Raw genomic sequence first — 27,411 nt, 5'->3', positions numbered from 1 at the left:
GCGGCAATATTCCGATGTTAATGTACACGTATTGTTGTAACTAAGCGGAAAGAAAGAAATTCTGAAGAACGTCGCCGTTTTTCAAAAAATGTCCGTCGTCAGTATACATTGTGCGAACCAGGTGTCGTAATAATATTTAAGATACATTTTCGCACAGTTTGGACAATTATGGACCATTTTTTGCTCACTTTGATTGCGGAATACTTAACATAAAAAGCCACACGATTGTAGCGGAAATTAGACGGTGGTGTTTTCAAAATAAAACCCATTGAGAATCTCTGTCCTAAAAACACCCGAATTAATCCAATCTAGGACTGAATCCAGGATTCACTACTGTAATCACTTAATTTACTATTGCTATTTCCCTGAATGGCTGCAATCCGGTCCGACCTCCCAACGGTAGACCTTTACTTTGAAGTTATAAATCGGATATTTGCTTTGTTGCATTTAGCGTCACCCGGGTTCTATAGTCTTGCTAAAGGACACACAATGCATTTTTAAAACCACTTTAACATGTCGGCTTCGCTCGGCTAAAAACCGATGGAAGTCACGCCGGTGGGAATGTGGCGGTCGTGTCCGAGATAGAAGGCCAAATCTCGGCAAAATAGGAGTGATGGGGGCGACGGTGCGGCTCGGGTTGCTGCTGCTGGGGCTCTGCACTGCTGTGCTGCTTTCAGGTGAGACAAACAATTCATCCGTCAACGTAATTATCAACCTATGATGAATATGAAGACACTAGTGATGTTCATAGTCATTCATAATAATCATTAATTGTCATGCCTGTTGTGGTGGTCGTTTTATCTAGCCCTGGGGGGTGCTCACAATATAACGATGTGGGCTTTTGTTTTGGTGACGTCATCACACACACTTACAGACACACACACGCGCTGCTGTATCGACCTGCGGTGGCTAAATGATCAGTCAGAGTGTGGAAACACGGGATGGCCTTTCACCGCGAGGATGCAGATACAGTATATCAGCATTACATCATTGCAGAGCGCACGCACGCACGCGCACACGCACACTCACACACGTAGGCACGCACACCACACAGTGTTGCCAACTTGCCATTAACCTGTATTTTTTTTTGTTTTTAAATAAATAAAGTGCCTGAAATTGTGGGGGGATAGGCCTCGTTTTAGTGTTGGAAAAAAATTGTTAGAGGAAAAAAAGGCTCAACATTTTTGGGTTGTAACTGGGAAGGAGGTCCCCCCCCCCCCCCCCCCCCGAAAAGACTGCCTTGAAAAGTTTTGCTTTTATAATTTGTAAAGGATTTTTTTAAAATGAGGATTTCATTTCATTCCAACCTTCAAAAAGAGGAACTTTTTTGTTTAATATGAAAAAAAACTATCAAGTAAAAAAACGTTTTTTATTATTTTAAAACAAGAACAAATCCTTATAGAAAATATTTTTAAAATAAAACTAAGGTAATTATTATTTTTTTTAAGTCATATTTTGAACGTTTTGTGTGCGTGTGTGTGCATGCAGCAGGGTGCGGTGATCGGGTGGAGGTCCACATGGAACGCAGGGGTGTGATCTTCAGCCCCTCCTGGCCTTTAAATTACCCCGCCGGACTCAACTGCAGCTGGAACATCCAAGCAGGCCATGGAGAGATTATTACTATCAGGTAACGCATTTGCACATGTACACACAACACGCACGCATACACTCACACCAATGGTGTCCCGTGTTTCAGTTTCCGTGTGTTTGACGTTGGCGAGCCGGGGAGTTGCGAGTCTGGTGATTGGCTGCTGATGACGTCATCCGGGTGGGGCGGTGGGGTTCCGGACCCGCAGCGTCTGTGCGGTTCCATGCGGCCGCCACCCTTCATCACCAGCAGGGGGCGCGTTTGGCTCTACTTCCACTCAAACGTTAACGGCTCGGGACAAGCTCAAGGTTTCCACATGTCTTACATCAAAGGTAGACAATCATATGAATACATGCATGTCAATCATACACTATGCAGTGATGCCTTGAGATAAGAGTGACCTAATTTACAAGTTGTTTTTTTAAAAATACGGACTGTTGCTCGATAAGGGCAGATAATTTCACACAATCGTGAGGCGAAACGTTATTATTATGAATCCCACTTTGAGTTTTACGGAGGACACGCCCCCTGCAATATGATTGGCCGCTGCATCCAGGCAGGAGCATGTGATGTATGATTAGGGTTTTATACTGCCCCCACGTGGCCAAAGTGTGCATACCAGAATCAGCAGGATAATGTGCGTTGCAGGAGAAAGCGACAACTGATTAATTCTTTGAAATCACATTTGAGTTTGAGTTTAGTATTTTATAAGGACAGTGTGCAGTAACATTAAGAAGATGGCTGCGCCAGATTTAGCACAATGCTAGTTTCCATCTGTAGTCCCACAGATTTAACTACGTCATTACGCTATGTTTTGATACAGTATAATATTAGCAAGTGCTATTAATCTCATTTAAAAACACATGGCAAAAGTTGTTAGGGTTTTTTTGCGGGGAGACTGGAACGGATTAATGGCAAGTTCATTCTTTTCAATTGGGAAAGATGATTTGATATATGAATGTTTTGAGTTAGGCGCATGGCTATGAAATTTATCAAATTGTCTCTCAAGGCAGAACAGTAAATGTATATCAGCAAGCCAAAAAATAATAATTAATAAAGCAATAATTTTGTAGGGAATTTAACTATTAATTTGTATTTTTTTTTACATCTTATGGTGTATTTGGAAAAAAATATGGCTAAAAAAACTCTATTGGGGAAAAAGTATGCCTAAAAAAAAATCTGATTATTTTTGTGGAAACCCCCCCAGTGATATGCCTCAAAACTGATTTGTATTAAAAAATAAAAAAAGAAAGAGAGAAATACTGTATGCAATTGAAAAAACAAGCTTAACATTATTAATGGAAAATACAGCTTAAAAGGTTATTTTTCTTTCTGGGAAACAATCAGATCAAAATTATTTAAGGGGTTTGGGAATGTGCCTAAAAATTGGTGTTAGGTTGGTACAGGAAAAAAATGACATGGCAAATAAGTATGCGTTGCACTTTTTGCTACACAGGTCACTTGGGTCAGAGCAGCTGTCAACCAGACGAATTCCTGTGCGGGAACGGCAAATGCGTGCCGCACTCTTGGAAGTGTAACGATCAGGACGAGTGCGGCGACGCCAGCGACGAGCGCGGCTGCTCGCCGCTGCCCACCATCACCCCGCCGGGACCGTGCCCCCGCGGGACGCTCCCCTGCGCCGCGGGCCGGTCCACCCGCTGCCTGGCCGCCACCCTGCGCTGCGACCGCTCCCGGGACTGCCCGGACGGCAGCGACGAGTTCGGCTGCCCCGACACGGCCTGCGGAAAACGTCTGGGCCACTTCTACGGCTCCTTCGCGTCGCCCGATTTCTTCCGCCCGGCTCCAGCTGCGACGGCTGAGCTGCGGTGCTCGTGGGTGGTTGACACGCGGGACCCCAAACCCATCCTGTTACGGCTTGATCTGCGGCTGGGGCCCGGGGACGCGCTGCACGTGTACGACGGCGCCTTCCACCGGGCTGAAAATCTCCTGCAGGTGCTGTCCTACCATAACAATCGTCGGCCCACCTTGCTGGAGTCTAGCAGGGGACAGATGAGCGTCCTCTACACGGCAAAACCGCAAAGTCCCGGACACGGGTTCAACGCCACTTACCAGGTATTTGGTGGGTTGCATGGGCCTAAAGAATTGAGGGAAAATTATACCTGAAAAAGGGTGGGCTGGGGCAAAAAAAATTTTGGGGAAAGAAATATGTCTTTTAAAAAATGTTTTGACATGACATGTCAAATCGGTAAAATTACCGAATGAACAATACTGAGCTCTCCAGGAAAAATAAAAAATAAAAAAAATAATATATATATATATTTTTTTAAATAAAAATAAAAGAAAAGAAAAAATGTTTTAAATTATTGTATTCAATTATTTAATGTGGGGAAAAATAACTAATATCAGGTATGAAAATGTGAGAACATACAGTATTTGCTGGAAAAATATTTTATATATTATATATAAGAGAAAAGAGTCGGATGAAAAATGATGCATTTGGAATTCATTCATTGGTTTTAGTTGTTTCTTTGTGCAAAAAAATATATACTTCAAAAAAGTGTTTGAAGAAAAATTTGAGAGATTTAGGATTAAAGATTTGCATTAAAAAATATATATTTTTGGGTTAGAAAACAATTCAGTTTTATTTATATTTATTTTGGGCCGTGGGTCAATATGGCCAAAATGTTTTATAATATGCAAATGTTTTTTGAAGAAAAAAAGTTGTACAATTTTGTGAAAAAAATATGTGCCTAAAACGATTGCGGAAGTGTTTTTTCCATTCACGTGGCTGGCAAATTCTGATGTATTGCCATATCTTGTGGGTGTGATCCTGCAGGTTAAAGGTTACTGCTTCCCTGGTGAGCGTCCTTGCGGCAGCGAGCAGGGTTGCTACTCGGAACGTCAGCGCTGCGACGGCTACTGGCACTGCCCGTCCGGTCGGGATGAGGCGTCCTGCCCGGCGTGTCCTGATGGCGAGTTCCCGTGCGGTGGCGATGTGACGGGTGCCTGCTATCCGCCGTCAGAGCGTTGCAACAACCAGAAGAGGTAGTCTACTATATAACCGAGGTGACGTTAGTTTGAAGTTGGATCTTCAGGACAAAAACATTTTCGTGTGCCCCGTTTGCAGAAGGTATGGTTTAACTCCCCAAAAAGAGTGAATCCACACTGATTTTGAGTAAAGAGGTCACATGACCTGTGGACTCAAAATCAGTGTGGGATACCAGTGCTAGGCCTACCGCATGAGATACGCATCTTGTTTTCCCATTTCACCTCTCTCAATATTTTCTCTGAATTTTTATACACAACAATTAGCATTTTAGCTCCATAGCTTCCAGGTCATGTGACCTGCGGACTCGAAATCAGTGTGAGATAATAGGGCTTGCTGCACGAGATACACCTCTCGTTTTTCCATTTCACCTCAATATTTTCTATCAATTTTTATATGTAGAAATTAGCATTTTAGCTCAGTAACTTCCAGGTCATGTGACACGTGGAGTCAAAACTTGTGTGGGATACCAGTTCTGGGCTTAACCGCATGAGATACGCCTCTTGTTTTTCCATTTCACCTCTCTCAATATATTATTTAATTAAGTTTTATACATAAAAAAATATATATATTTTAGCTCAATAGCTTCCAGGTCACATGACCTGTGGACTCAAAATCTGCCACATGAGATACGCCTCTTGTTTTTCCATTTCACATTTCTCAATATTTTCTATGAATTTTTCTATGTCAAAATTAGTATTTTAGCTCAATAGCTTCCATATTATGTAACCTGTGGACTCAAAATCAGCGTGGGATTTACTGCTGAGCCTGCCGTATGAGATAGGCCTCTTGTCTTTCCATTTCACATTTCTCAATATTTTTCTACACATTGTCAAAATTAGCATTTTAGCGCAATAGCTTCCAGGCCATGTGACCTGTGGCTTGTTTACCTATTTCACATTTCTCAATTGCATCTATACATGTCTACATTGAAATCGCTGCATTTTAGCTAAATACATTGTCCTAAAACTAACTTCACCTGGCCACATAATATATATATTTGCGTTTGCCCAAATAGGTGGGGAAATTCTGTACTTGTGTTTGTAATTTGTTCCTGTCCCTCAACTGAAATCGTGAAGGTGCCCGGACGGTTCCGACGAGAGCAACTGCTACGACTGCCAGCCGGGCAACTTCCACTGCGGCGACAACCTGTGCATTTTCGAGACGTGGCGCTGCGACGGCCAGGAGGACTGCCCGGACGGCAGCGACGAGCGTGAATGCCCCACCGCGGTGCCGCGCAAAGTGATCACGGCGGCGCTGATCGGCAGCCTGGTGTGCGGCCTGCTGTTGGTGGTGGCGCTCGGCTGCGCCCTCAAGCTGCACGCCCTGCGCGGCCGCGACTACAGAGCCTTCGAGACGCAGATGTCGCGCATGGAAGCCGAGTTTGTACAGAGGGAGGCGCCGCCGTCTTACGGGCAGCTCATAGCGCAGGGACTCATTCCGCCTGTGGAGGATTTCCCCGCCTACAACCCGACACAGGTGGGCTAACGCTCAGATACATGAATGGATGGACTCAATTGATTCCCTTCAATGATTCGCTTTAGCAGACGCACCGGAAAACACCAGAGTCAAATGATTCCATTGAATCGGGTGATGATGCTGATTCAAGTTAGCGGATTCTTTGGAAGCACTGCAGACTCGGATAATTCAGTTGGGTGACTGGTGCGAGTTAGCGGACTTAGCTGAAGCACAGTTGACTCAAATGATTCACTTCTAGCGGCTCACTAACTCGTGTTATCAGACTCAAGTGACTCCGTGTAACTCGAGTCCATACAATAAACTGAGTTTACCAACTATGCAGAAGCTCATTTGAAATTCTCACTATTTACTAAACACTTCTGCTTAAATTACTTGCATGTTATCTCTTGATTATTTCGAGTTGTGGGTTTGACCTAAACGGTCAGTGACTAAGTATCAGCACATAAAAATGTCCTCACTAATTTTCTGGTTGTTTCTCCCGCCTCCTTTTCAGGCCTCCGTGTTGCAGAACCTTCGCTTAGCCATGAGTCGACAACTCAGGCGTCACACAAGCCGCCGCTCTTCCGCTTCCTCGTCATCATCACGACGTCGCTTCGGGCACCTGTGGCGGCGCCTGTTCCGTCGAGGAGGTCGCCCCAGAGGTCACGTCCCCCTTCTGGACCCACCGGCCGGCAGCCACGTCAATCTGGGGCTCCACAGCTACCAAACTGCGGGGGGCGACGAGGACACTCAGCCTGCCCGGGGCCACTCGGAGGGCACCGAACCACTGGAGAGTCCCGCCTCTCCTCTATCCTACCAATCAGGTGACAGCCCAGAGGGGGCGGCGCTATCTCCGGGGACTCCTGGTCCAAGCGAAGCATCTGGGCCGCCCCTACTTACTGGGCCCCACCCTCGCTCCTCGAGAAAACTAGTTCTGGATCTGGCGCTAAACATGAAGGGGGTCTCGCTTAGACGCTACTCCCCACTTGGACCTCTCTCGCCAGCCAATTCCCTATCGGCTACCGCCCCGCCCCACCCCCTGGTGAGTGTTCCGCCATCTTCGTCATCGTCGGAAGGCGACGGTGACAGCCAGACGTCGGAGATGAGATGCAGGGCGAAGAGGAAGAAGAGGAGGAGGAAGAGGAGGGAGGGCAGCGACCCTTTGAGTCGACAAACGACGCCTTGCTGACAAGCGACGCCCGCTAATCCGCCCGGCAACAAGTGTCCTTGAGCGCCACGCCCCCTTAACTGATTGCAAACACCCAGGAGTTCAACAGAACAAAAATGCAAACAATTATAACAAGCTAAACGCTAAAAGGTTGAGATGCCATGGCCGCCTTTCAGTCACTACCTTGTGCCAATACGCTTTGCTAGCAAGCCATAAATGGACAATATATTTATTACTCGCTTGCTTGTTTTATACAGAAGTTGGGGAAGTGAAAGCACCTGTGGCTAAAGCCAAACTGTGGTGGGGTTTTTACTTTCTGGACCTGGATTTGACACCTACTGGACTGGTGAAAGACCAATGGTAGAGGATTAGGGTTAATGGTAGAGCATACTATTTTTTATTTGTATGTTTGTTAGCTAGCAGGCTACTTCCTGGTTGTACCATTTGCATTCTGTAGCATAGGGAACTGTTATGTTATAAGTTGTAACTGAAATGTCAACAAGAAGGAAAAGAGTCACATTTTTGTTTGTACGTTTGTTTGTTAGCTCGTAGGTCATACTTCCTGTTTTTGACGGGACTATTTCAGAGCGAGTGGGGAGACAATTTCGTCAAGACTCAACTGTCAAAAAGAGAAAATGAATTCAAAACATGTAGTGCTTCATATTTTTGTTTGTACTTTAGTTTTTTTGTTTATAGTTTTTAATAGAAGACAACTTCCTGGTTCATGAAACTAGATGGACAAACTAGATTGTACCATTTTAAAATGAAGGCAAAGTCGCGGTAGTAGAGTCTCTTTGAGAGAGGTTACTTGGAAGTATCCCCCTATCGTGCTACCAAACAAACAAAACACACTTATGATGTTTTGAAGTTTAGGCCGTGATGGAACTGGCCATTCACTCCAGAATAGTGAGAATACACATTGGAGAGTGACATTTGTCCAATCATCCACGAATCATAAATTTCTGCTTTTACTAGCAAACATACAAAATAAATGATGTTGATAAAAAATACACATAGAAGAGGATCTTGTAAATAAGAAAAACATAATTTTTGTTTTTTGTTTTTAAACAGGCTGCTTTTGTTTGTGGAATTTCTCTTTTTGACAGTCATATGGAACGGCCACCTCCATTCAAGAGTAAGCTACAAATGGTAGGGACTGATTCATCTTATCATTCATGGACCAGCATTTAGCCTACTTACTACTTATTAAGGAACTGTTTGTTTTTTTTGTTAGGTTTATTTATTTATTTTTTACGTGTAACCAGGGTTAGGGAATCCCCGTCCAGATAATAAAAACCCTGCCACAGGATTGACTTTAGCTACGGAGGGCTGCAATTTAGCTGACAGGTAAACGAGCTCATCTCCACCTGTTGAGTAGAAGCACCTGTGGCTAAAGCCAAACTTCTTTCAGAGTTTTTACTTTCTGGACTTGGATTCCCCAACCCTGCATATAACCTACTGTAAGTGTGCTTGTGCTGTGTATTTTTGAGTATGCATTTAAGTAGCTTAAACTAGCATTAGCGTCAAGGGATATTTTACGCACTGTGCCACCATTAGAGATGCCTACCATGTGCCATGATTTCTTACATTTTGCTCTTTGCCATGGAAAGCCATTTGAATTGCAAACCTTAGTGCACTAGTCGATGTACTGCTGGTTTGCAAGGATTCCAAATGAATTATCAAACGGCTCTCCATGCATTGCCTCGTCTTTTGATGTTTGTATTGCTCGTAGAGTATTTAAGTGATCCCGAAAATGCCTTAAATGCTTCTTTTCCATTCTGTTGTCACCGTAAAAACGGGTAGCAGAGGTGCCATCTCCTCTCAGGGGGATGTTTGCTCCATACAGCAACAAGAGGCAAATTATGCTTCATTCAATTAAACTGGTAATTTATGCAACTTTCTTAATGTCGCAGTTGTCATTTTCATAGCCCAGAGGCAAACATCGCCAACAAAAATATCATCTAACCGTAAATGGCGGGAGAATATATGCCCTCCAAAATAGAGGTAACTCGCTCTGTGAATATGTTTTGAAGCTCAAAAGCACTTTGCCCCAAAGGACTTTTCCGATTCCCCAGTTTCATGGAATGCAGCACAAATGAACAGACTCGGGATTGTTTAGCAATGTTAGCACGCAGGTAAATAAATACACTGGAACGGTGTTGTAAGACTATATAAAACAATATATTTATATATTTCAGCAGAAAGAGTTCATTTTCTTTCATGACTTTGTTGGATTGTTGTAAAAGAAAAGAAAACATTATTGGTTATTGGTTGTTTCTGTGCCTGCGGTTAATAAAGTTTAAGCATTTTCAACTTTTTTTGATATCACAATATTTTAAACTAAAATACTTTTATATTTGTATTATCACCTAATATAACAGAGGTGACTTTGGGTTGGTTGTATTTTTCTTTTAGCATGTTCACCAAAATATGCTAGCATTTTGGCTTCCATCAACCGTGAATTAGCAATTTAGCATGTTAGCATGCTGGCTTTCAGGAGGTACAACTGATAACTTTTAATACTCACATGAGTTGAGTGTGTACTGCTGACACCTTTGTGCTGATAGGACTTGAGCCATTTTCACCACAATAGTTCAGTGTTTAAGATGTTGGCTTCATTTCAGCTGGAGCCTGGAAGCTAATGCTATTAGCGTTCTTGTGAAGCGAATTGTATCGTTGTCACTATACATTTGACAGTTGAGACACAATTTATTCGGTAGACATTATACACCTGGGAAGTTGATATATTTAATGAGATATGATTTTTTTTGTTACATATTTACACACATTTTCAAAAGAAAACATACAGTAAATGGTTTATAAATTTGTCAGCTGCATCCACCAAAATGTACATTTTTTGAGAAATCATTGGTAGTGTTGTTTTTAGCATTAGTTTGTTTTGACAGTTGGTTAAAGGCATCTTTGCATTTGATGTATGCTTAGCTTTCCATTTTCAAGACTGTCAGCTGTTAAATCAGCACATCATTTTGTAAACACTTGTTTCAACTATTACAGGCATTAGCATTCCAACATTGTATCATATTGTGCATCCGAAAAGAATTCTCAGTGGTTCACTTTTTCCCCGCATTTTGTTCTATTACACCAAATATACTAAAATGGATTGTTTTCCCCTCAAAATTCTTCACACAATATCAATGACACTTGAGCTCAATTTTGTAGCTGTGAGTACCTGTTGCATGTTCCTTTGATTACATGGTTTTTATTTTTAATAAATTGCCAAACCAAAAAAATAATTTTGAGGGAGAAATGAATTTAATGCATTTTTGGAATAAGGCTGTGACATATAGTGACACAGTGTGGAAAAAGTGAAGCACTGCGAATACATTCCAAGTGCACTTGTGAATTTGTTTGAATCACACTACCAACATTTTTCAACACAACTATTAGCACAGCTATTAGCTATTTGTTTTAACTAAGTCTGCAGACAACAGAAATGTCTTTTTCTTCATCATTTGTTTCAAACGTTTGACGCTAACAGTACAGTATTGGGACGCACAACTTCGTGTGACTTCAAAACCGCACGATACAAATTCAGTTTTGTTAAATTGTGCACTTTTTAGCCTTTCCCGTTCTTCTGCAAAGTACATTTCCGACATTTTGATAAACAACTTAAAATTCAAGTGTTTATAAAAGGTTGAGAATGAGAAAAAAATCCAAGAATGATGAGAATAGATGAGTGTTGGGTGTACTGTATTAAAAGAGTCCATATTATATCAAACTATTTGCATATATAAAAAAGTAGGAAGTGTATCTTTGGGTTACTATCATTATTATTATTATTGTTATTATTATCATTATTATTTCACAAACCAGGAAGTAACGTATATATATCTGAGCACAAAGTAGTGGCAGTATAACAATTAATATGTATTTACCATATATAAATATATAGAGAGGTGCACCATTTGTTGTTTGTTCCCCTGGCATCAATACAAATATGACACAAAAATATGACAATACACACACAGTAAACAAATGCTCGTCAATAAGGCACATTCGCATACATATAGCATAAAAGAGCTTGGAAGTAAACCGGGTTGAACTTTAAAAAACAAAAAACCTTCTCACAGTCAGGCCAGTTAAGCCAATGCAAATCCTCATGAAAGTCATTTAACGGAAAAGACACATTGAATACATAATAAACTGATAGTGTCGTAAAATTTTCAATGACACATCCATTTAAATTCAAAAGTTGACAAAATAAAAAGCCCCAAAAAGTATTTGCATTGATAATTATAAAAATTAAAATAAAAGTCATAAAACGTCTTCACCTTGTCTTGGATCTGCTTCCTGCGAGTTAGAACCGTTTTAATGTAGAAAACAAAAAAAGAGGCCAAATTGCATAGAAAAGGTTATTTAAACAATTATGGTAAACACCGCCCCCAGTCCTCTAGGGGGCGCCAGTTGTGCATCAGACAAACAGGAAGCACTGGATTGTGACTTGAGGTCCGCAGCTGCTCGTGTTTGAGTCCTGTTGCAAACACTTTTGACTAGCGGGCGGCACCGTACCCCAAAATGTGTTTGTGTGTGTGTGTTTACAGTGTCTCCGGTGCTTCACTTTTACCACGTTTTCAGCTACATTGCATGTACGATGCATTCCAACATTTTCCCCTCTCAAAATCCTAGACACTACATCCCATAATGATATGAATAATGCTTTTGTTTTGTTTTTATTGTAGTTTCTAGGGTATTCAGAGCCATGAAGCTCAAAATTGAGCTCAGGCTGCACCCTGATTGATCAGCCTTGACTTTGGTGTTTTTATTTTGGGATGTTGTGTGTATAATTTTTTTAGGGGGGGGGGGGGGTATTAGATTTCGGAATTAGACTTTTATGTCAACTGTGGAAAAACAAAGCACTCTGAATAATTTGCGGATGCACTGCGTCTGTCCTGAGTGTGTCTTCTTGTGTTTCTGAAATCTGATTTCAAAAAGAGTGTATGTGTGGATCAGGCCAACAGGGGGCGACAAAGGCTCAGTCGCTGTCTTTGGACGACGTGAGGGGTTGGGCCTCGGCGGGGTCCTCCTGAGGGAACATCACGTAACACGCCTTCTGGCCCACGTAGGTCAGTTTCTCTGCGGGAGATGAACAACATGAAGCACACACGGGTACGGACGGACTTGATGTACGAGGCGAGCAGTCACCCGTGAACTTGTAAATCCACTTGGGTTTGTTCTTCCACCAGACGCCCACAAAGTAGACGGGCACGCCGGTGAGCATGATGACCATGCCCAGGCCGCACACCACCGGCTCCGAGTACAGGCTGAAGCACAGCAGCACCACCCAGAACAGCATGTAAGTGATGGGGATCAGCAGGTTCACCTGCAAACCACACACACACACACAAATCTGTGACATATTCACACCTATGGATAATGCAAATGCATTGTTTACACGGCATAAACAAAGGGCGTATGGTATTGCTTTTGCCTGTGACTAGCAGAATGTGTTAGTAAATGTTTTTTTATCACAATTTGACGTCAAAATAATCCTCACAAATCAAATTACAACGATCCAAAGTCCAATGATTTTCAATGAGCGGAGAGCTTTCGTTCACCGAGTTGACCGCCATTTTGACTTAGACGTAAGCTCGGAGTTGTTAGCACTTTAGCATCTGTGATAGATATAGAGACCAAATAAAACATTTTCTAAAATACATCAATTTGATGGTGAAATGTGGATATTAATTGAATGTAGGGTCCATCATCACGTATGAGGAGTTACCACATTCATAAAGTAGAGTTTCATAGTTGCAACTAGCCCGCTGAGGGCAAGCGTAAAACTGATGTGGTTATAGTTTAACACCACTTGTTTAGTGTCTTCAAAAAGCTGAAATGTGTTTTTTGGAATATGACAGGAAACAGACATGCCAAGAGAAAACCCATGCTGTATTTATTTGCACGGAATTTATACCTTTATTTAACGTGTCGCTAATATAATGTAATTCCCCTTTTAAGACACCAGATGGCGCTCAAAATTAACAGTAAATCTGACATGGGGCGGTTGCCAGTAAAAACTGTGAAAAACTGACCCTGCAGGCCTAATAAACAGCCCTGGCACTGCATTCCAAACGATAAAAAAAAATTGAATTGACCAAAAATGGTTGACTCCCAGTTCATTTTGGATTTCTCACTTTTTTTGCACATGCTGTTATGACAGACACCACATTTTGTTTGGTGGATTAAAGTAGCTACTGGGGGTGAATTTTCACAAAATCCACCCACTTTTTATTTGCCAATGCTTGAAATGATCAGAGAATTTTTTGTTGCCATTCTCCACCAACATTAGATGGCCAACTTCCTCTTTAATTTAGGATATGGTTTGCTGATATATTTTTTTTTCTTGCATCCTGTTCACTTCAAAAAACACAGTATATGTTGGAATGTAACATTTTATAAAAGATAAAGATGCCTTGACTTGACATGCCCACCCAGTTGTCAGTCAAACTTGCATCAGGTGGTCATTTTCCCCCCAACTTTTTGAGTTTTCGGGAGTACCTTGATTGGGCGCATCATGTCTGGCTTCTTCTTGCGGAGGTAGAGCAGGCCAGCGATGGTGACGCCGTACGACAGATAATTGATGAAGGACACATAGTTGATCAGGTTGTGCGTCTCACCGATGCACAGGATGAAGATGGTGGCGAAGCACTGCGGGACACCAGGGAAGATGTTGCGTATTCGCATGTGGGTGTGCCTAATGTTGTGTCCTGTGTTTGACTGTGGCAGGAAGTGCAGTTACTCACGCAGACCAGCAGGGCGGGAATGGGGGTGCAGTTTTTTAAGTGGATCATGGCCAGCAAGTAAGGCAGGTGACCCTCCCTGGCCCCCGAGAAACATAACCTACACATGGATTTTATGCACACACACAGATTAGATGCATATAGACCTCCACCAAGGCCAAAGATGGCTAGTTATTTTTTTGTTTTGTTTTTGTTTTTTGGTGGTGTTGTGTGAGTGTTTGTGTGCAAGTATGTCACCTGGAGGAGGTAAAGAGATAGCCATTGATGCCTCCAAAGGTGGAGAGGGCCACGGAAATGGGCATTGCCCAAGAGAACATGCCCAGCAACTTTTCACCAAAAGTCTGCAATGTGACACGATGGCAACATCAACATCATTAATACAATTGATAATAAAAAAAAAATAATAATAATAAAAAAAAATATATATAATTCTCAAAAGTCTCAGAAAAATCCAAAATGTGAAAAACTATTGGGGTTAAATAAAATAAAATAAAAATATTCAATAAATGCCGAACTGCGAATATGCAGGGTCGAATTGGTATCTTAAGTTGTAATATTACCAATTACCACTAGATGGCAGACATGTCTTAGTTGCCCTTACACCAGGTCTTATATTAACCTATGCTATGCAAGTAGGCCTAATACATTTTGGAAGATTTGTAATTATATGCAGGACACACATAGTATCTCAATAATACTAAATTGTTACGTTGATTTTTGCTTAGGAGTTTTGTTCCGTCCTTCAATGGTCATTTTTAAGAAAGAGAACCTTTTGAAAAACAAATTACAGTATGTGGTAATTTTGTTGTTTGCGTTAGCATAGTTGATCTTTTATGCAGGCATTGAAAAACGTATTATCAAAAAAAGAAATATATTAAGAGCACATTTTGCATGTATTTTGTTCATTGAAAAAAAACAAAAAAAAAACGTTTATGTCGTACATCTGGTTAGGACTACACTAGCACTGTTGGAAAATTGTGGCCCCGGTCCAGCAGTTGCCCATCCCTGTCCTAGATGGATGGACTACACCAAGTGGCAAAAGTGTCTTTTTTGCGGAGGCCGTCTAATGTGGCTACGGCATGGCGTCAAACTTCGACGATCGTTTTGAGGTTTTGCCATCAAAACGGCGTTATTTATCGCTGCTTGCAAGTTCAGTTAAGTTTGTTGTTATCTTTTGCATTAAATAAAACTGAGCGCTGCTCCTACTAATCGGAACTTGGCCGACTCAACAACAGTAAAATGAGCACAACTCTCTTGACTGCTCCGCTTGTGCTTCCCATTAGCGCAAAGTCGACTCGTGTGACCGTCACTGCAAGCGCTTACCACTGCCACGGCATTGGACGCCAGCAGTTCCTCGGGGGTCATCGAGGAGAAGTAGGCGATGTTGGTCATGGTGTACACCACCGTCACCAACGGGATGGAGATGTAAATGGCACGGGGCAGGTTCCTAATTCAACAAAAGGAAGTCACAGGGACGATGGTGGTATCAAATCGAACCTAGATTAAATATCTCAAATCAAGGCAAAATATGCTTGTTCTTTGTCTGCCAAGATATCGCTTTATGCTAGGCAGTGAGCACTTCACTTGCTTCCAGCATTTTTTTTATTTTTTATTTTTTTAAATCTCAATGAGATTTAGAATCTCTATTATAAATTGTTAATGAGAATTAATTTTATTTTGGGCAAATGGAGTGAGATTATTTTATAAAAAGAAATGCAATAATTCTGTAGCCGACTATATCGTGGTTCAACCTTTGTGGTAACACTGTATTGTGGATTTTTTTTTTGTATTTAAAAAAATATATAATTTTTTTTACAGTTGTTACTCTTTTTTTTAATTACAAAGTTTTTACTGTTATACTATAATTATATGGGTATATAATTTTGCTTCAATTAAGTAATACAACATATTTTTTTGGCCTTGTTTATATGTCCAGATTTTGCAGTGTCGTTAGCGGGGATTAAAAGTAGAGGTGGGAATTTTTGACTGTCTCACGAATCACGATTCAATTCGATTTCAATTTTTGGGTCTGTGATTCGATTCAGAATCGATTTTTACCACTCAAAAAAACGGCTTGTCCTACAAAATGCTTCACGAATGTATACAGAGAAGCATGTTAACATTACTCACCAGCACATGCTATTCCTACGCTGCAAAAAAACAACTTTTATTGGATTAACTTGATTGTGACTTTTTCCTTCTACTCTCTAATGTGGCTATAACTTAACAGTGTCTCAGAACACGTGGAACCACACTGCCCCTATGTGGCCAAATCATGTACAACATGAACAGCACTCCCAATAAAGGCACACAAACAAGGGCAAGACAATATAAAATAATTTAAATATAATCGATTTGGGGACATTAAAAATCGATTCTGAATAAAAAAAAATTTTAACACACCCCTAATTATAACCTCAGAAAAGACATACTTGCGCGGTTCAACCACCTCCTCTGTGACGTAGTTGAGGAAGTTCCAGCCACTGTAAGCGAAAGACGCCTGCAGAAAGGCCAGCGCGATCTGGCCAACGGACGGTTCCTGACTGAACTGGAAGGCCGCACTGGGCACCAGAGCGTCATAGTAGCCTGGACACACGGGGGCGAGAACAATCCTCAACAGAGTGTACTAAATTTACGCAAAACAACTCTTTGAACTATAAAGACAGACAACTACCTGTCTTTAAAAGAATAGCTCAAATTTGGTGGCAATTCAGAGAATTCCCTTGCAAGACTTTATTTTTTATGTCAGTTAGACGGACACTGATGGCAGAAAAAGGTACCAAAGATGGCGGAAACAAGGCTTTAAAGGTTAGCGTGGTTACCTCGGCCAATTTGAACCAGTCCCACAATGATGATGAGGCCCAGAGCCAGCAGTTTGCCCACCGTGAACACATCCTGGATCCTCGTGGCCCAGCGCACACTGGAGCAGTTCACCCATGTCAGGAACACTACAACACAACAAAACGTCATTAGTCAACCAGTTTATCCGAGAAGCTGAGCTCAAAGTCATGTTTGTGTAGTTTTGTCAAATGTGTGCAATTTGGAGGAGATTATCTGCATCGAGCGTTAAGGGATTATTAGCCCACAAGATAAGTGTGCAACCTTTTTGATTTTATAGCCTTTTAAACGCTCTTTCTCACAGGGGGGCGTTCTCCAGCATCCATCACTGGGCACAACTTTTCCTCCCACCACTCAAACTGCTTCCGCTTTGAATGTTTGGCTGCAGCTTTTCTGTGGGACCAAGTTGCCGATGCCCCCCCCCCCCCCCCTACTAACACGCTGCCCCCCTCTTTTTCCTCTTCAGTATTGCTGGAGTATCCCCCTCCCCCTCAGGCAGCCAACATGCCAAGTGTCCGTCTCGCCACTGACAGGAGGGAGGCACCGGGCGTCCAGGAAAGTGACAGCGCAGGTAAATCTGTGTGCCAGTGAGAGCTGAAAGCTCGGTAGCGGAATACTAACGTTTATTGGATTGGGCAGGGGGGGGCTCTCCAAAGGGTTCCTAAGAATAAATGAGAAGCCCACATCTTGACCTATCTCGTTCGCTCATGAACACATACTTTCTTTTAAATACTGTCTGTACATAGTTTGCCTCAGCCAGCTAAAAGGACTTGCAGCACACCTAAGGACAAAATGGAACAGGAAATTCAGTAAATGTTAAGAAAAAAATTGGAAAAACAAACCATGAATAATTAAATTACAGGAATAAATAACAAAACAAAAAACTTTATAAACCACATAAAGTATTTTTTTTTAACTACATTTTCTAAAAAAAAAAAAAAATGAAATGTACAAAAAATTATTAAAACCAATAAGTTTCTCTCTAGATGGTTCAATGGTCAGAAAGAAACCCTTTTTTTTCACACGAGTGTTTTTTAGAGATTCAAGAAGAGATGCTATTATTGGATGCAATGATAATTTTTTTATTGAATTTTTGATTTAAAAAAAAAAACAACTTTTTATCCTCATTCCCCCAGTTAGAGACAAATTAAATCTTCATATTTCTTTATATTTTTTCTTTACTTAGTTAGTTTCCCTTTTCTCAATGTATTTCAATGGGCGTCAATTATCTCATTCACTGCCAGCCATTTTCACCGAAGCAACCCCTTTCGCTCTCGGCTGTTTTACTCAGTTTTGACTGATTTTGCAAAGTCCACAGAATATTCTGTTCTATTGCTATAAAAACATGGAATCTACCAAATGAAAGATTAAGGTCTCTTCTTTCATCAGGAAAAAAAAGTATATTTGTATCTGTTTCCGTTTTGCAGCAATTAGCATCAGAATATAGCTAAGTCTCATCATTATTCGCAGACCTGTTGTAAACACTGTCAAAAAGAGTTTGTTGAAACATGGCTGGCTCATCTCTTATACTCTGCTGCCACCTGCTGGCCATTTTTTTTGTAATAACTACCATTGCTTTAAGTGACCTCTTCATGTCAGAAGTTGTAGCAATGCCTTCTGTATGTTCTAGCATTAAAAAAAAATAATAATCAAAAAACGTAGAAATACATTTTGGGGAGTAAAGTTGATTTAAAACGTATTTATGTTTTTGGGTTTGAATGAGTTATACCTGGACTTTCTCTATTCACTGGCCGGCCCGATCAGTATGCCCCGCACATAGCCGGGATCAACTGTACTTTTTTTTCCCGTATGGACTGAAACCAGCCAGTAGTCCAGTCAAGCTCTGATGATTTAGAGTTTAGTATTGGGACACACTTCAGCAGGTCACATGACCACCTAATATGGGCGTCAACAGAAAATTGCCCACATTTGCACAAATTCAATGAATGGTTCATCCCCAACTCCAATGCTACACATGAAGGCGAATTCCTTCCCAGGAATGTGGTCATTAAAGTCAGCGCTGCAGAAAAATAGCTTCTGACATTTTTTTCACGTAAGACTTGTAAGAGCAATTCCCTTGAACGACTTCACATGCACTGCATTCCTGCAGTCAAAACTGACATATGTGCAGCTGCCCGATTTCATGCACGGCAGCGTAACACCTTGAAATCATCCCCAAGCCAACGCTAAATATCAATGCAAAAGCGGATTGTCTCAAAATACAAAATATATGAAAGAAGAAAATTTAACAAACATATCACAACAAAAACACATTATTAGAAGAAGCTGACAGGAAACTGGTATACACTCAATGCTGCTGGTGCTAAATATGCTTGTAAGTAACGCTAATGAAAATTTGACACTGTAATACAAAGTATCTCAAACTTTTATCTGCGGCCACAGCTGCCTAAAATTGTGATTGGTGGTGGGCATGTGGGCTACTCACGGACGCAGGTAGTGGCCAGCAGCCGGGTGGCTGCGTATGGCGGCAGGCAGTTCTGGAAGGCGGGCTGCAGCACGTAGTTGGCGAAGGTGAGCGCGATAACGGCCATCGTGGTTGGATACATGATGAGCACGGCGCTCCATAGCAACAGGAAGCTAGGGCACACAAAACAAACTGCATTTAGAAACATCTTCACGTGTAAAAACAAAAATTTAAAAAAATAACACCCATCATAGCATACAAGACCGCAGTTCAACAAGCATCAAACACCCTTAAAAGAAAAACAACCTTTTGGGTTGTTAAAATTTACCCAATAAGTGTAAAAAAACCAACAACAACAATTCTTGAATAATAATAAAAAATGGGTTGTTAAAAATGACCAGGGGTTATTTTCAGCAACACGATATTTTTTAATAACCCAATCAATGTTATTTTTTAACCCCTATTGTTGTTGTTTTTATGGGTAACAACCCAATATTTTTTAATAACCCAGTCAGGGTTATTTTTAATCCATATTGGGTTATTTTTGTTTAATTGGGTAACAACCCAATTTTTTTTTTTTAATAACCCAATCAGGGTTGTTAATTTTAACCTCTATTGGGTTATTTTAAAAAATGAAAATATTAGGTTGTTACCCATTTGTTTTAAATAACCCAATAGGGGTTAAAATAACCCGGCTTGGGTTATTAAAAAAATATTTGGTTGCTGAAAATAACCCCTAGTTGTTTTTAACAACCCAATATTTGGGTTGCGGGGAAAAAGGAAAATATTGGGTTGTTACCCACTTTCTTAAAATAACCCAATAGGGGTTAAAAATATTGGGTAAAAAAAATATTGGGTTGTAAAATTGAAAATAGTTTGCAGGAAGTAAGCAGACTTGCAGCGTTGTCATTTGTATAGCAATTACAGTAAGAATGCAAAAAATGTGACTAATATAATAAATATTATAATGAAAAACAAAAATGGCCACCACAAATAACACAAACCCCAAAATAATTGGGTAAGAAAAATGTTTTATTTATATTTCATATGTATATATTTATAGTTTGCGGCAATACACAATGTGAATTTCCATCCATCCATCCATTTTCCTAACCGCTTGTCCTCACAAGGGTCGCGGGGGTTGCTGGAGCCTATCCCAGCTGGCTTCGGGCAGTAGGCGGGGTACACCCTGAACTGGTTAACAGCCAATTGCAGGGCACACAGAGACAAACAACCATACTACAATGTGAATTTAAGGAATAAAAACTGTTGAATATATAAAAAAGAAAAACAATTGTTTATTATATTGTCATATATTTATTGTTTAATAAAACCTTTGCTTCAAGTCACTGGCATTAACCTTCAAAAAAAGTTCTCCCTTTAATAAGAAAGTTGCTCCTCAAAGTCATAAATGAGCAAAAGTGTTCCGCAAAGAAAACAAGTTATTTCGAGCCTTGTCAAATTCTTACCCGACAAGCCCACCAAAGATCTCCGTCACGTATGAGTAGTCTCCCCCCGACTTGGGGATGGTGACGCCCAGCTCGGCGTAGCACATGGAACCCAGCACGCAGATCCCGCCTCCACACACCCACACAATGAGCGACAGTCCAACTGAGCCCGCATGCTCCAAGACGCCTTTGGGGGACACGAAGATGCCCGAGCCGATGATGTTGCCTGAGCACAGGAAAGAGACATGCTAACATAAACAGCAGCAAAGACAGTCAACTTGATAGGAAAGCCCAGTGAGCCGCCAGGCTAATAAAACACTGTGGAAAGCCTGTTTTTCAGCTAATTTAGCTTAGCATAGCTTACTGCTTTTCTCTCTCATATCAATATCAACACATCGTTATGCAGCAAGTGATCTGATTGTTATGGGAAATGTCAGCATAAAACAAATGAAAAGAATGCTAGCGCGGCAGTTGCAGCTGGCTCTTTTATTTACGTGTTTTTAAAATGTCTATAAATAATGTTAGGGGGGAAAAACAACTAAATACAGGAGACTTTAAATGCTTGGTGGGCCGGATTAAGCATCAGTTGCCAGTTGATGGAGTTCCTGAGTCTAAATGGGAGTCGGAAAGCCATGTTTTGCTTTCAGCATAGTAATGGAGTTCTCTCTGATTCTAATTCACAACCAATGGGGGGTGGGGGGTTTGATTTATGACCTTCCCTTTCTTTGGCTCCCTCCCATCCTTCTTGAGGCCTCGGAAATCCAGCTCACCGTCACTTGCTCCACCTACTGGACACTTTTAAGGCTTTATTTCCCGTCCCACCAGTCGTCCACCCGTGACACTTTCTCACGCCCCTTTCATTGACCGCAACTTTGTGCTGGTGATGTCGATGTATCACGGCAAAGTGTTAAGGTGGGCGGGACCAACAAATTAGTACTTGATACCGCCATTGTGACGCCGGCGAATTCTTTCTGTGCCGATCACTCTCATGGTAAATCATGTAAAATCATAGGTTGTGTTTTCATTACTATGACGATAGGGGTGGAGCAACCTGTCAAGACAATAAAAGCATTTTCACTCATCGGGGCGCACTTCGTATATTACACTGTGTATATGTGGCACACGAACATGTCCCCCAAACACAAAAATCTCGCCACTGCGTCGATAACTTCACCAAACAATCAGATGAATGCTGCTAACCAGATATTGACACTGTTAGCTCATGTTCATCTGTGTGCCCAGCAAAACTCGATGCAGCTCTGCTTACCCTTTGGCTTTGATAGAAGGGGCATTGTACCTATGGGGTAATATGGGCATTTCTGTATGACGTGTGCCTCAAAATGTAGTTTTGGATCTCTGCCAAGCCTTGCTGTTCAAGTCATGGGTGGAAAAATGCAGTGTGGAGACTGCTATTGTGCAACTAAGCCCTGCTGCCACACAACATTTCAGAAATAGATGAAATATTGACTTAGTTGTGTAGTTTCACACAACTATTTGTGCATAATGCATTACCAAGTCAATTATCATAACATGGCCTTTTTGTGTATTTCATACTGTTTGGCGCAACCAGACATGTCCCTCTGCAGCCAATTCCATTTCCTGTCCTATGGTTATCGTCACTTTTTATCTGGTTACCACCTTGGCGGCAGCCACTAAGGTACTGCTTTTGTTCCGTTGACGTTTACAGCTTTCTCAATGGAAGTGCTACCATGGTAACTGTCACCAGTGTTTGTCCCTATGGGGTCCATTATACTTTAGTGCAGCTTGTAGGGACGGTCAGGTACTATTTTTTTTTTATGCCTACTTTTAAAACAACAATAACACATTTATCCACCATTTGCCATTCAGTGCTGTGTGTATTTACAAGGAATTGAAATTGGTCTTCCTTGCTTCGCTAAACGAGCTCAGATTATGTGATTTTTTTTTTTTTGTCGTCAGTTATTTGCTAACAATGTGACTGTAGGTAGAGATGGTTTCAATCCATTGGTAGTGTTCAAAGATGAATGTAAATTTAAGATGCAGACTATCAACAGTCTCAAATTCATAAAATTAGTTTGGCTTGCGTCAGCCTTAACAGACTGCAACGTTATATAACAGAAGGTGGAATTTAGTTCATGAGAATACTGAAGAGTCACTCACAGAATTGTGGTCTGACTAGTCGAGGGATAAGGCAAAACATTTTTCAAACGGGAGGCATCATAAACTGGAATGCTTGTTGAGAACCGCACCAACATTCTAACCTCAATTGTGAACATTATTAATGAAATGTCATTCATACGCCTTGAACTTTTTCATATTTTGTGACCTTGCTTACAATCACAAACTAGAGTTACTTTGTTGAGGTTTTATGTGATAGACCAAAACAGTGGAACGAAAATGATGTATGGTTTTCAAAATTTTCAGCAAATATAAATCTGAAAAGTGACGTTTGCATTTGTAATCAGCCCCTGTACGCAATCAATTGCCTTCAAATGTCACCTAATTAGTAAATATAGTCCACGCGTGTGTAATTTATAAATATATCTGTTCTGGGACAGCCTCCGCAGTTTGTTAGCGAACTATGAAAGTATGTAGCCCGGTTGGGTTAACAGTTTTTTAAAAGTGTGTTCTCATGTGTACACTGTATTTAGAACGAACTAGAACATGTTGGCAGCGGTTGAGGACTCGATCTGAAGAGTAGGCGCGTACAAGTTTTCTCCTAGCCGGGATTGCTGTTAGCTTTAGCTACTAGTGTTAGCATGCCGTGCTGCGACGCAATGGACGGATCAAAGCCACCACAACAGTAACCGTTCTAAAATGCATTAAAATTATATAGGGACAACTGGTGGAGTAATTTGGGGAAAAAAAGATATGATATTGATAACTATTTATGAAATATGATATTTACCTGTTTCTCATTCTTAGCTAAATATATGAGTAATAGCAAACGGTGTAAGAGAAACATTTCACTTTATACATTGTTTATATTTACAGTATTCATCAGTTACTGAGAGAATGTCTTAATGCTAAGGTGAAGAACAAGTGTGAATGTTTATGTAGCAACATGGAATAAGCGCTGTTAGTGTTAAAATATTTTTGAATCTTGAATCTCCGGGTGCCTGACCAACCTTCCAGACTGAAATTACACAACCAAGTTTGCATGCGTGAAAATTCACTATTAGGGTAACAAAAACGTTCACACTTCATCTTTAAAGACACGCAATGGCAGCCTCATGATCATACATCAAAGACCCCCCCCGCGCTCCACAAACCACTTCCGTTGCATTCTTAGCATCTCCGAGGGTCCGCTAATGATGCGGCGTGAGCAGAGACGAGCATTCATGGCTGTCACGTTCACTTGTGGAGGCCGTGTGAGATGTTGTGTAACGATTGTGTTGTCTTTGTTATGTCATAAACTCCCACCAACATTCAGTGCCCCCCCCCCCCAACATCCACCACCAGTCATCCTCCTCAAAAAGAACCAGCCTGACTCACTGTATCGTTATTTTAGCGAGCCCACCCGCGGTCTAGAGCGCTGATCACATTTCGTTTTGGTGTTTGTGAAGTCACCAAACCATTACTGATAAGATCCAGGCATAAACCTAACCCCACCCGCACCCAATCTCACACCGGCCTCGCGTAAACCGTGATGGCCCCCTGAAAAGTGGACTCATTTTAAATCCATTTCCTATTACTTTGAATGAGTCCGACTCCTAAACTGTTGAGTTACAGTGGAACCGGATTTGGGTTAGTGTTTAGAGTTTAGGGTAAGTCTATCCCACATGACTTTGGCGAGTAGTAACTGGCAATACAGCAGAACCAAGGTTCAAGGAAATGGAATGGAAGTCAAATTTCATTTCCATTGCATGCAGTATGTCACAAATACAGAGCAATGAAATTCGTTTTACAATTTTAACACATCTAAGGAACATAAAAAGACGATGACACCTTAGCACATAGCAAGGCGGGCAAAAACTAATGTTTTTTGACGAAGATGTTGAAAAATATTTGATGTTATGACTGATCAAACCAGGTTTTCTCTTTGGACTGATTAATTGCGTTGTGTTGGGTGTGTATGTTTTCTGTACAGCCAAAAATACAAATAAAAGCAACATGAGCAATTGAATTTAAAAGTCTCATCTCATCTATACAATGCTAATTAGTCAAGGTCATAATTATACATATAATTCAAAATAATACAGGTGACATTATCCTTAATGTATTGTACATAAATGACCTAAAGTTGTGCTTGTAAGTTTACATGCCCTTGGTGTATGTAAACTTATGAGCACTAACTGTACAATCACCAGCAACACTTAAAATCGATACACTTAACTTGCTAATGCACACACACATTCGAAACCAAGTCAATTTGTGGAGGAACTCAAGCCTATTACGTTTCACATCTAGCAATTAGCGTGGGTCTTAAACATGGGTGGCCAAACACATGCCTAATTAAAATTAAACGGCACTAATAATAAACTAACCAGCAGAGGGCGCTGGAGCTGCACAAAAATGGAACAACATCTGGCTTTTATAACAGATGTGCTGCTGTTAATATTGTGACATGAGGACGATGATATTGCGGCAGTTTTAATATCGCGATATTGTCGTTATCGTTACAACCCTAATGATATGATTATAAAATACATTAAAGGAGTTGTGGTTCTAGGTTTAGAGTGGGGTAGTTTTCCGTAGTTTTGTGTTAATTTGTAACTTTTTTGCGACTTTATTATGAAAATAATAAACAAAACTGCCCTGCGACTAAATGTAAAACCTGACAGGAGCGCATGTCTTATTGGCCGGGTTGCGGGTTAAAACAACAATCAAGCCTCACTCCTTTCAGCGCCTGATCATAAATAGCCGTGGCTGCTAGAGCATCAAGCCAATGCCGATGCTAACAGGCCTGGCTAGCACGTGAGCCAGTGGTTGCGTGCAACTTCTCCTCACAAGAAAACTGACACTATTGTTCCAGCTCCCTGCAGCCGGGATAAAATGACGCGGCGGCCCCCGCCGAAGGCCTCCCCCACTCCACCAGCTAGCCTTGCAGCTAAAAGGGAACTCATGGAATGGAGTCATGTGAGCGCGCTGGAACGCCGACGTATTTACAGTTGTCAGTTGTCCCGAGTGGCAGTAAAGGCAGCATGGGTGAAGAACCCCAATGTTTAGGTTGCACTCTTTGGACCGTCTCTGGATACCCGCCGCTAAATATTTCCACAAGTTTGTTGTTTTAGCAACTGTTTGTCAACATTAATGCAGATCAGAGTTGTCCTCAGATGAATGTTCTGTATGAGCGTGCCCTTGCACCAGTGTTAGTTTTGTTGTAGTGTTGTTGAGTGTTTATATGACAGTTAAGACTGATAGTTATATTGTTTTTATGCTATTATGCTTACTATCCTACATTTTTCTATTTGCAGTGGTTCATTGATTGGTACACTTTTATCACAGATACTTTGCTATAATATTAGTATATGTTATTTTTTTACACGCAGTAAAAGCTAAAAGACTGAGTGGGGTCCTTTTGTTTATCACACTGTCACTGTTAACGTCAGTTACTTTTGATTACAGTTGAATGAAAGTTTTACGCTTGATTTGAATGAGTCGAGCATGCTAGCATGCAACTTGAACTCTTGCTTGTACAATTCATAGTTGTATTTTTTTTCTTCTTGTAGGCCATGAGTCCTGCATGAATTAAATGGAATACTATTTCCATTAGGTCCCTCGGTTGCTGAAGTTCAAATCCCAACAGCGGCCCATCCTATCTGCGCGCCAAAGTCACATTGGCGGATATCTCCTTTCATACACATCGAGTCGTTTCACCCTCATATGATGGCATCTATGTTTATATAGGCTGGGTAACAAGTACCCTTTGCTTATGTTGGATCCGATTACCCTGCCTGCTTTATATAGGCATAAATCAAAGTAAAGGAGCTCACCGAAATAACTACGGCGTGCCAAAGTCAAGTCTGGACGCACACGCACACAATCACGCACGCATGGTAAGCGCGCGCACATAGTGACACATACTGTAATGCAGTATATATGCAGTGTAACAAGACACCGAGGAAGCCTGCCACTTCCTGCACTTAAAGCATCCACCCTCTGATGTATAAAGCCTCCTGCAGATGAAGCCAGCCCCAAAACAGCTCAATTACTTCGACTAGTCTACTCTGAAGTAGTGGTGCGTACGTCTTTGGAGTTCAACATAATCCAGCCACGTAGGCAGGCACTGATGCAACAGTTTCCGCCCAAAAGTCAGAGAGAGAGAGAGAGAAAAAAAATGTATAGAAGTAGTAACAGCATCACGCCTGACATCACGAGTGAAAGTCAGATTGTGCGAATTGCGGCGTAAAAATGGATCATTATGCAAGTAAGCGCTGATTTGAATCCCAAACATGGGCTAATGTAACTTTAATGCTCAAAAACAACCAGAACATTTCATTCTTCACGTTTTGCAGACGAACTACTGAACTAGTAGTGTCAAACACTCACCGATGATGATGGCGCACGCGCTCAAAAGTCCAATTTCCTTCTTCAATGTCACCCTGTCGTCCTTATTTTTGTCCTTCTTCTTCCTCTTCCCATCGTCCGCCATCGTCTCTGGTGCCGCTCGGCTCCGCGTCCAGCGGGGGCCTGGAGAGTGTCGACTTCCCGAGCGAGTAGCAGCGAGGAGCGCTTCCGAGCCGGTGGAGGAGGACGGCCTTTATTAATATGACAGGCGTACGCGCACGCTCACACCGCG

The 27,411-nt window shown here is 41.4% G+C and overlaps 2 protein-coding genes across 3 annotated transcripts; one reads left to right on the top strand and one right to left on the bottom strand.

Moving 5' to 3' along the window:
* The first annotated feature begins 453 nt into the window (after positions 1–453).
* lrp3 (low density lipoprotein receptor-related protein 3) lies at positions 454–17,512 on the top strand. 2 transcript variants are annotated; one of them, XR_013293844.1, is made up of 10 exons: positions 454–677; positions 1,489–1,627; positions 1,697–1,920; positions 3,045–3,661; positions 4,386–4,594; positions 5,675–6,074; positions 6,568–8,681; positions 12,193–12,348; positions 12,426–12,535; positions 17,284–17,512. XR_013293844.1 is itself a non-coding variant. In XM_077563641.1 (7 exons), the coding sequence occupies exons 1-7, from the start codon at positions 614–616 to the stop codon at positions 7,240–7,242; spliced, it is 2,328 nt and encodes a 775-aa protein (XP_077419767.1). In that variant the 5' UTR covers positions 454–613; the 3' UTR covers positions 7,243–9,534. The 2 variants fall into 2 exon arrangements, 1 of the variants encoding a protein (XP_077419767.1); XM_077563641.1 differs by lacking the exons at positions 12,193–12,348; positions 12,426–12,535; positions 17,284–17,512 and having other exon boundaries at positions 6,568–9,534.
* On the bottom strand, positions 9,945–27,411 carry slc7a10a (solute carrier family 7 member 10a). Its single transcript, XM_077563642.1, has 11 exons — positions 27,162–27,411; positions 20,712–20,916; positions 19,264–19,415; positions 16,802–16,927; positions 16,412–16,565; positions 15,303–15,426; positions 14,217–14,320; positions 13,983–14,079; positions 13,738–13,887; positions 12,385–12,562; positions 9,945–12,315 (listed from the first exon to the last, which is right to left on the bottom strand). The coding sequence occupies exons 1-11, from the start codon at positions 27,262–27,264 to the stop codon at positions 12,215–12,217; spliced, it is 1,494 nt and encodes a 497-aa protein (XP_077419768.1). The 5' UTR covers positions 27,265–27,411; the 3' UTR covers positions 9,945–12,214.

This window comes from Vanacampus margaritifer, chromosome 4 (assembly GCF_051991255.1).
Source record: "Vanacampus margaritifer isolate UIUO_Vmar chromosome 4, RoL_Vmar_1.0, whole genome shotgun sequence".
Lineage (NCBI taxonomy): Eukaryota > Metazoa > Chordata > Actinopteri > Syngnathiformes > Syngnathidae > Vanacampus > Vanacampus margaritifer.
Note: the sequence above shows the minus strand (reverse complement) of the source record. Positions and strands in the feature narration are given on the sequence as shown.

Bases quoted from the DNA above. Each gene is read 5' to 3' on its own strand.
- lrp3 (XM_077563641.1), top strand. From the start codon at position 614: ATGGGGGCGACGGTGCGGCTCGGGTTGCTGCTGCTGGGGCTCTGCACT. The intron at 1,921-3,044 runs GTAGACAATCAT...TTTGCTACACAG, and splicing joins CCACATGTCTTACATCAAAG to GTCACTTGGGTCAGAGCAGC. The intron at 3,662-4,385 runs GTATTTGGTGGG...GTGATCCTGCAG, and splicing joins GGTTCAACGCCACTTACCAG to GTTAAAGGTTACTGCTTCCC.
- slc7a10a (XM_077563642.1), bottom strand. From the start codon at position 27,264: ATGGCGGACGATGGGAAGAGGAAGAAGAAGGACAAAAATAAGGACGAC. The intron at 20,917-27,161 runs GTGAGTGTTTGA...TCCTGTGCTCAG, and splicing joins CGCGTGCGCCATCATCATCG to GCAACATCATCGGCTCGGGC. The intron at 14,080-14,216 runs GTGACATACTTG...ATCCATGTGTAG, and splicing joins TATCTCTTTACCTCCTCCAG to GTTATGTTTCTCGGGGGCCA.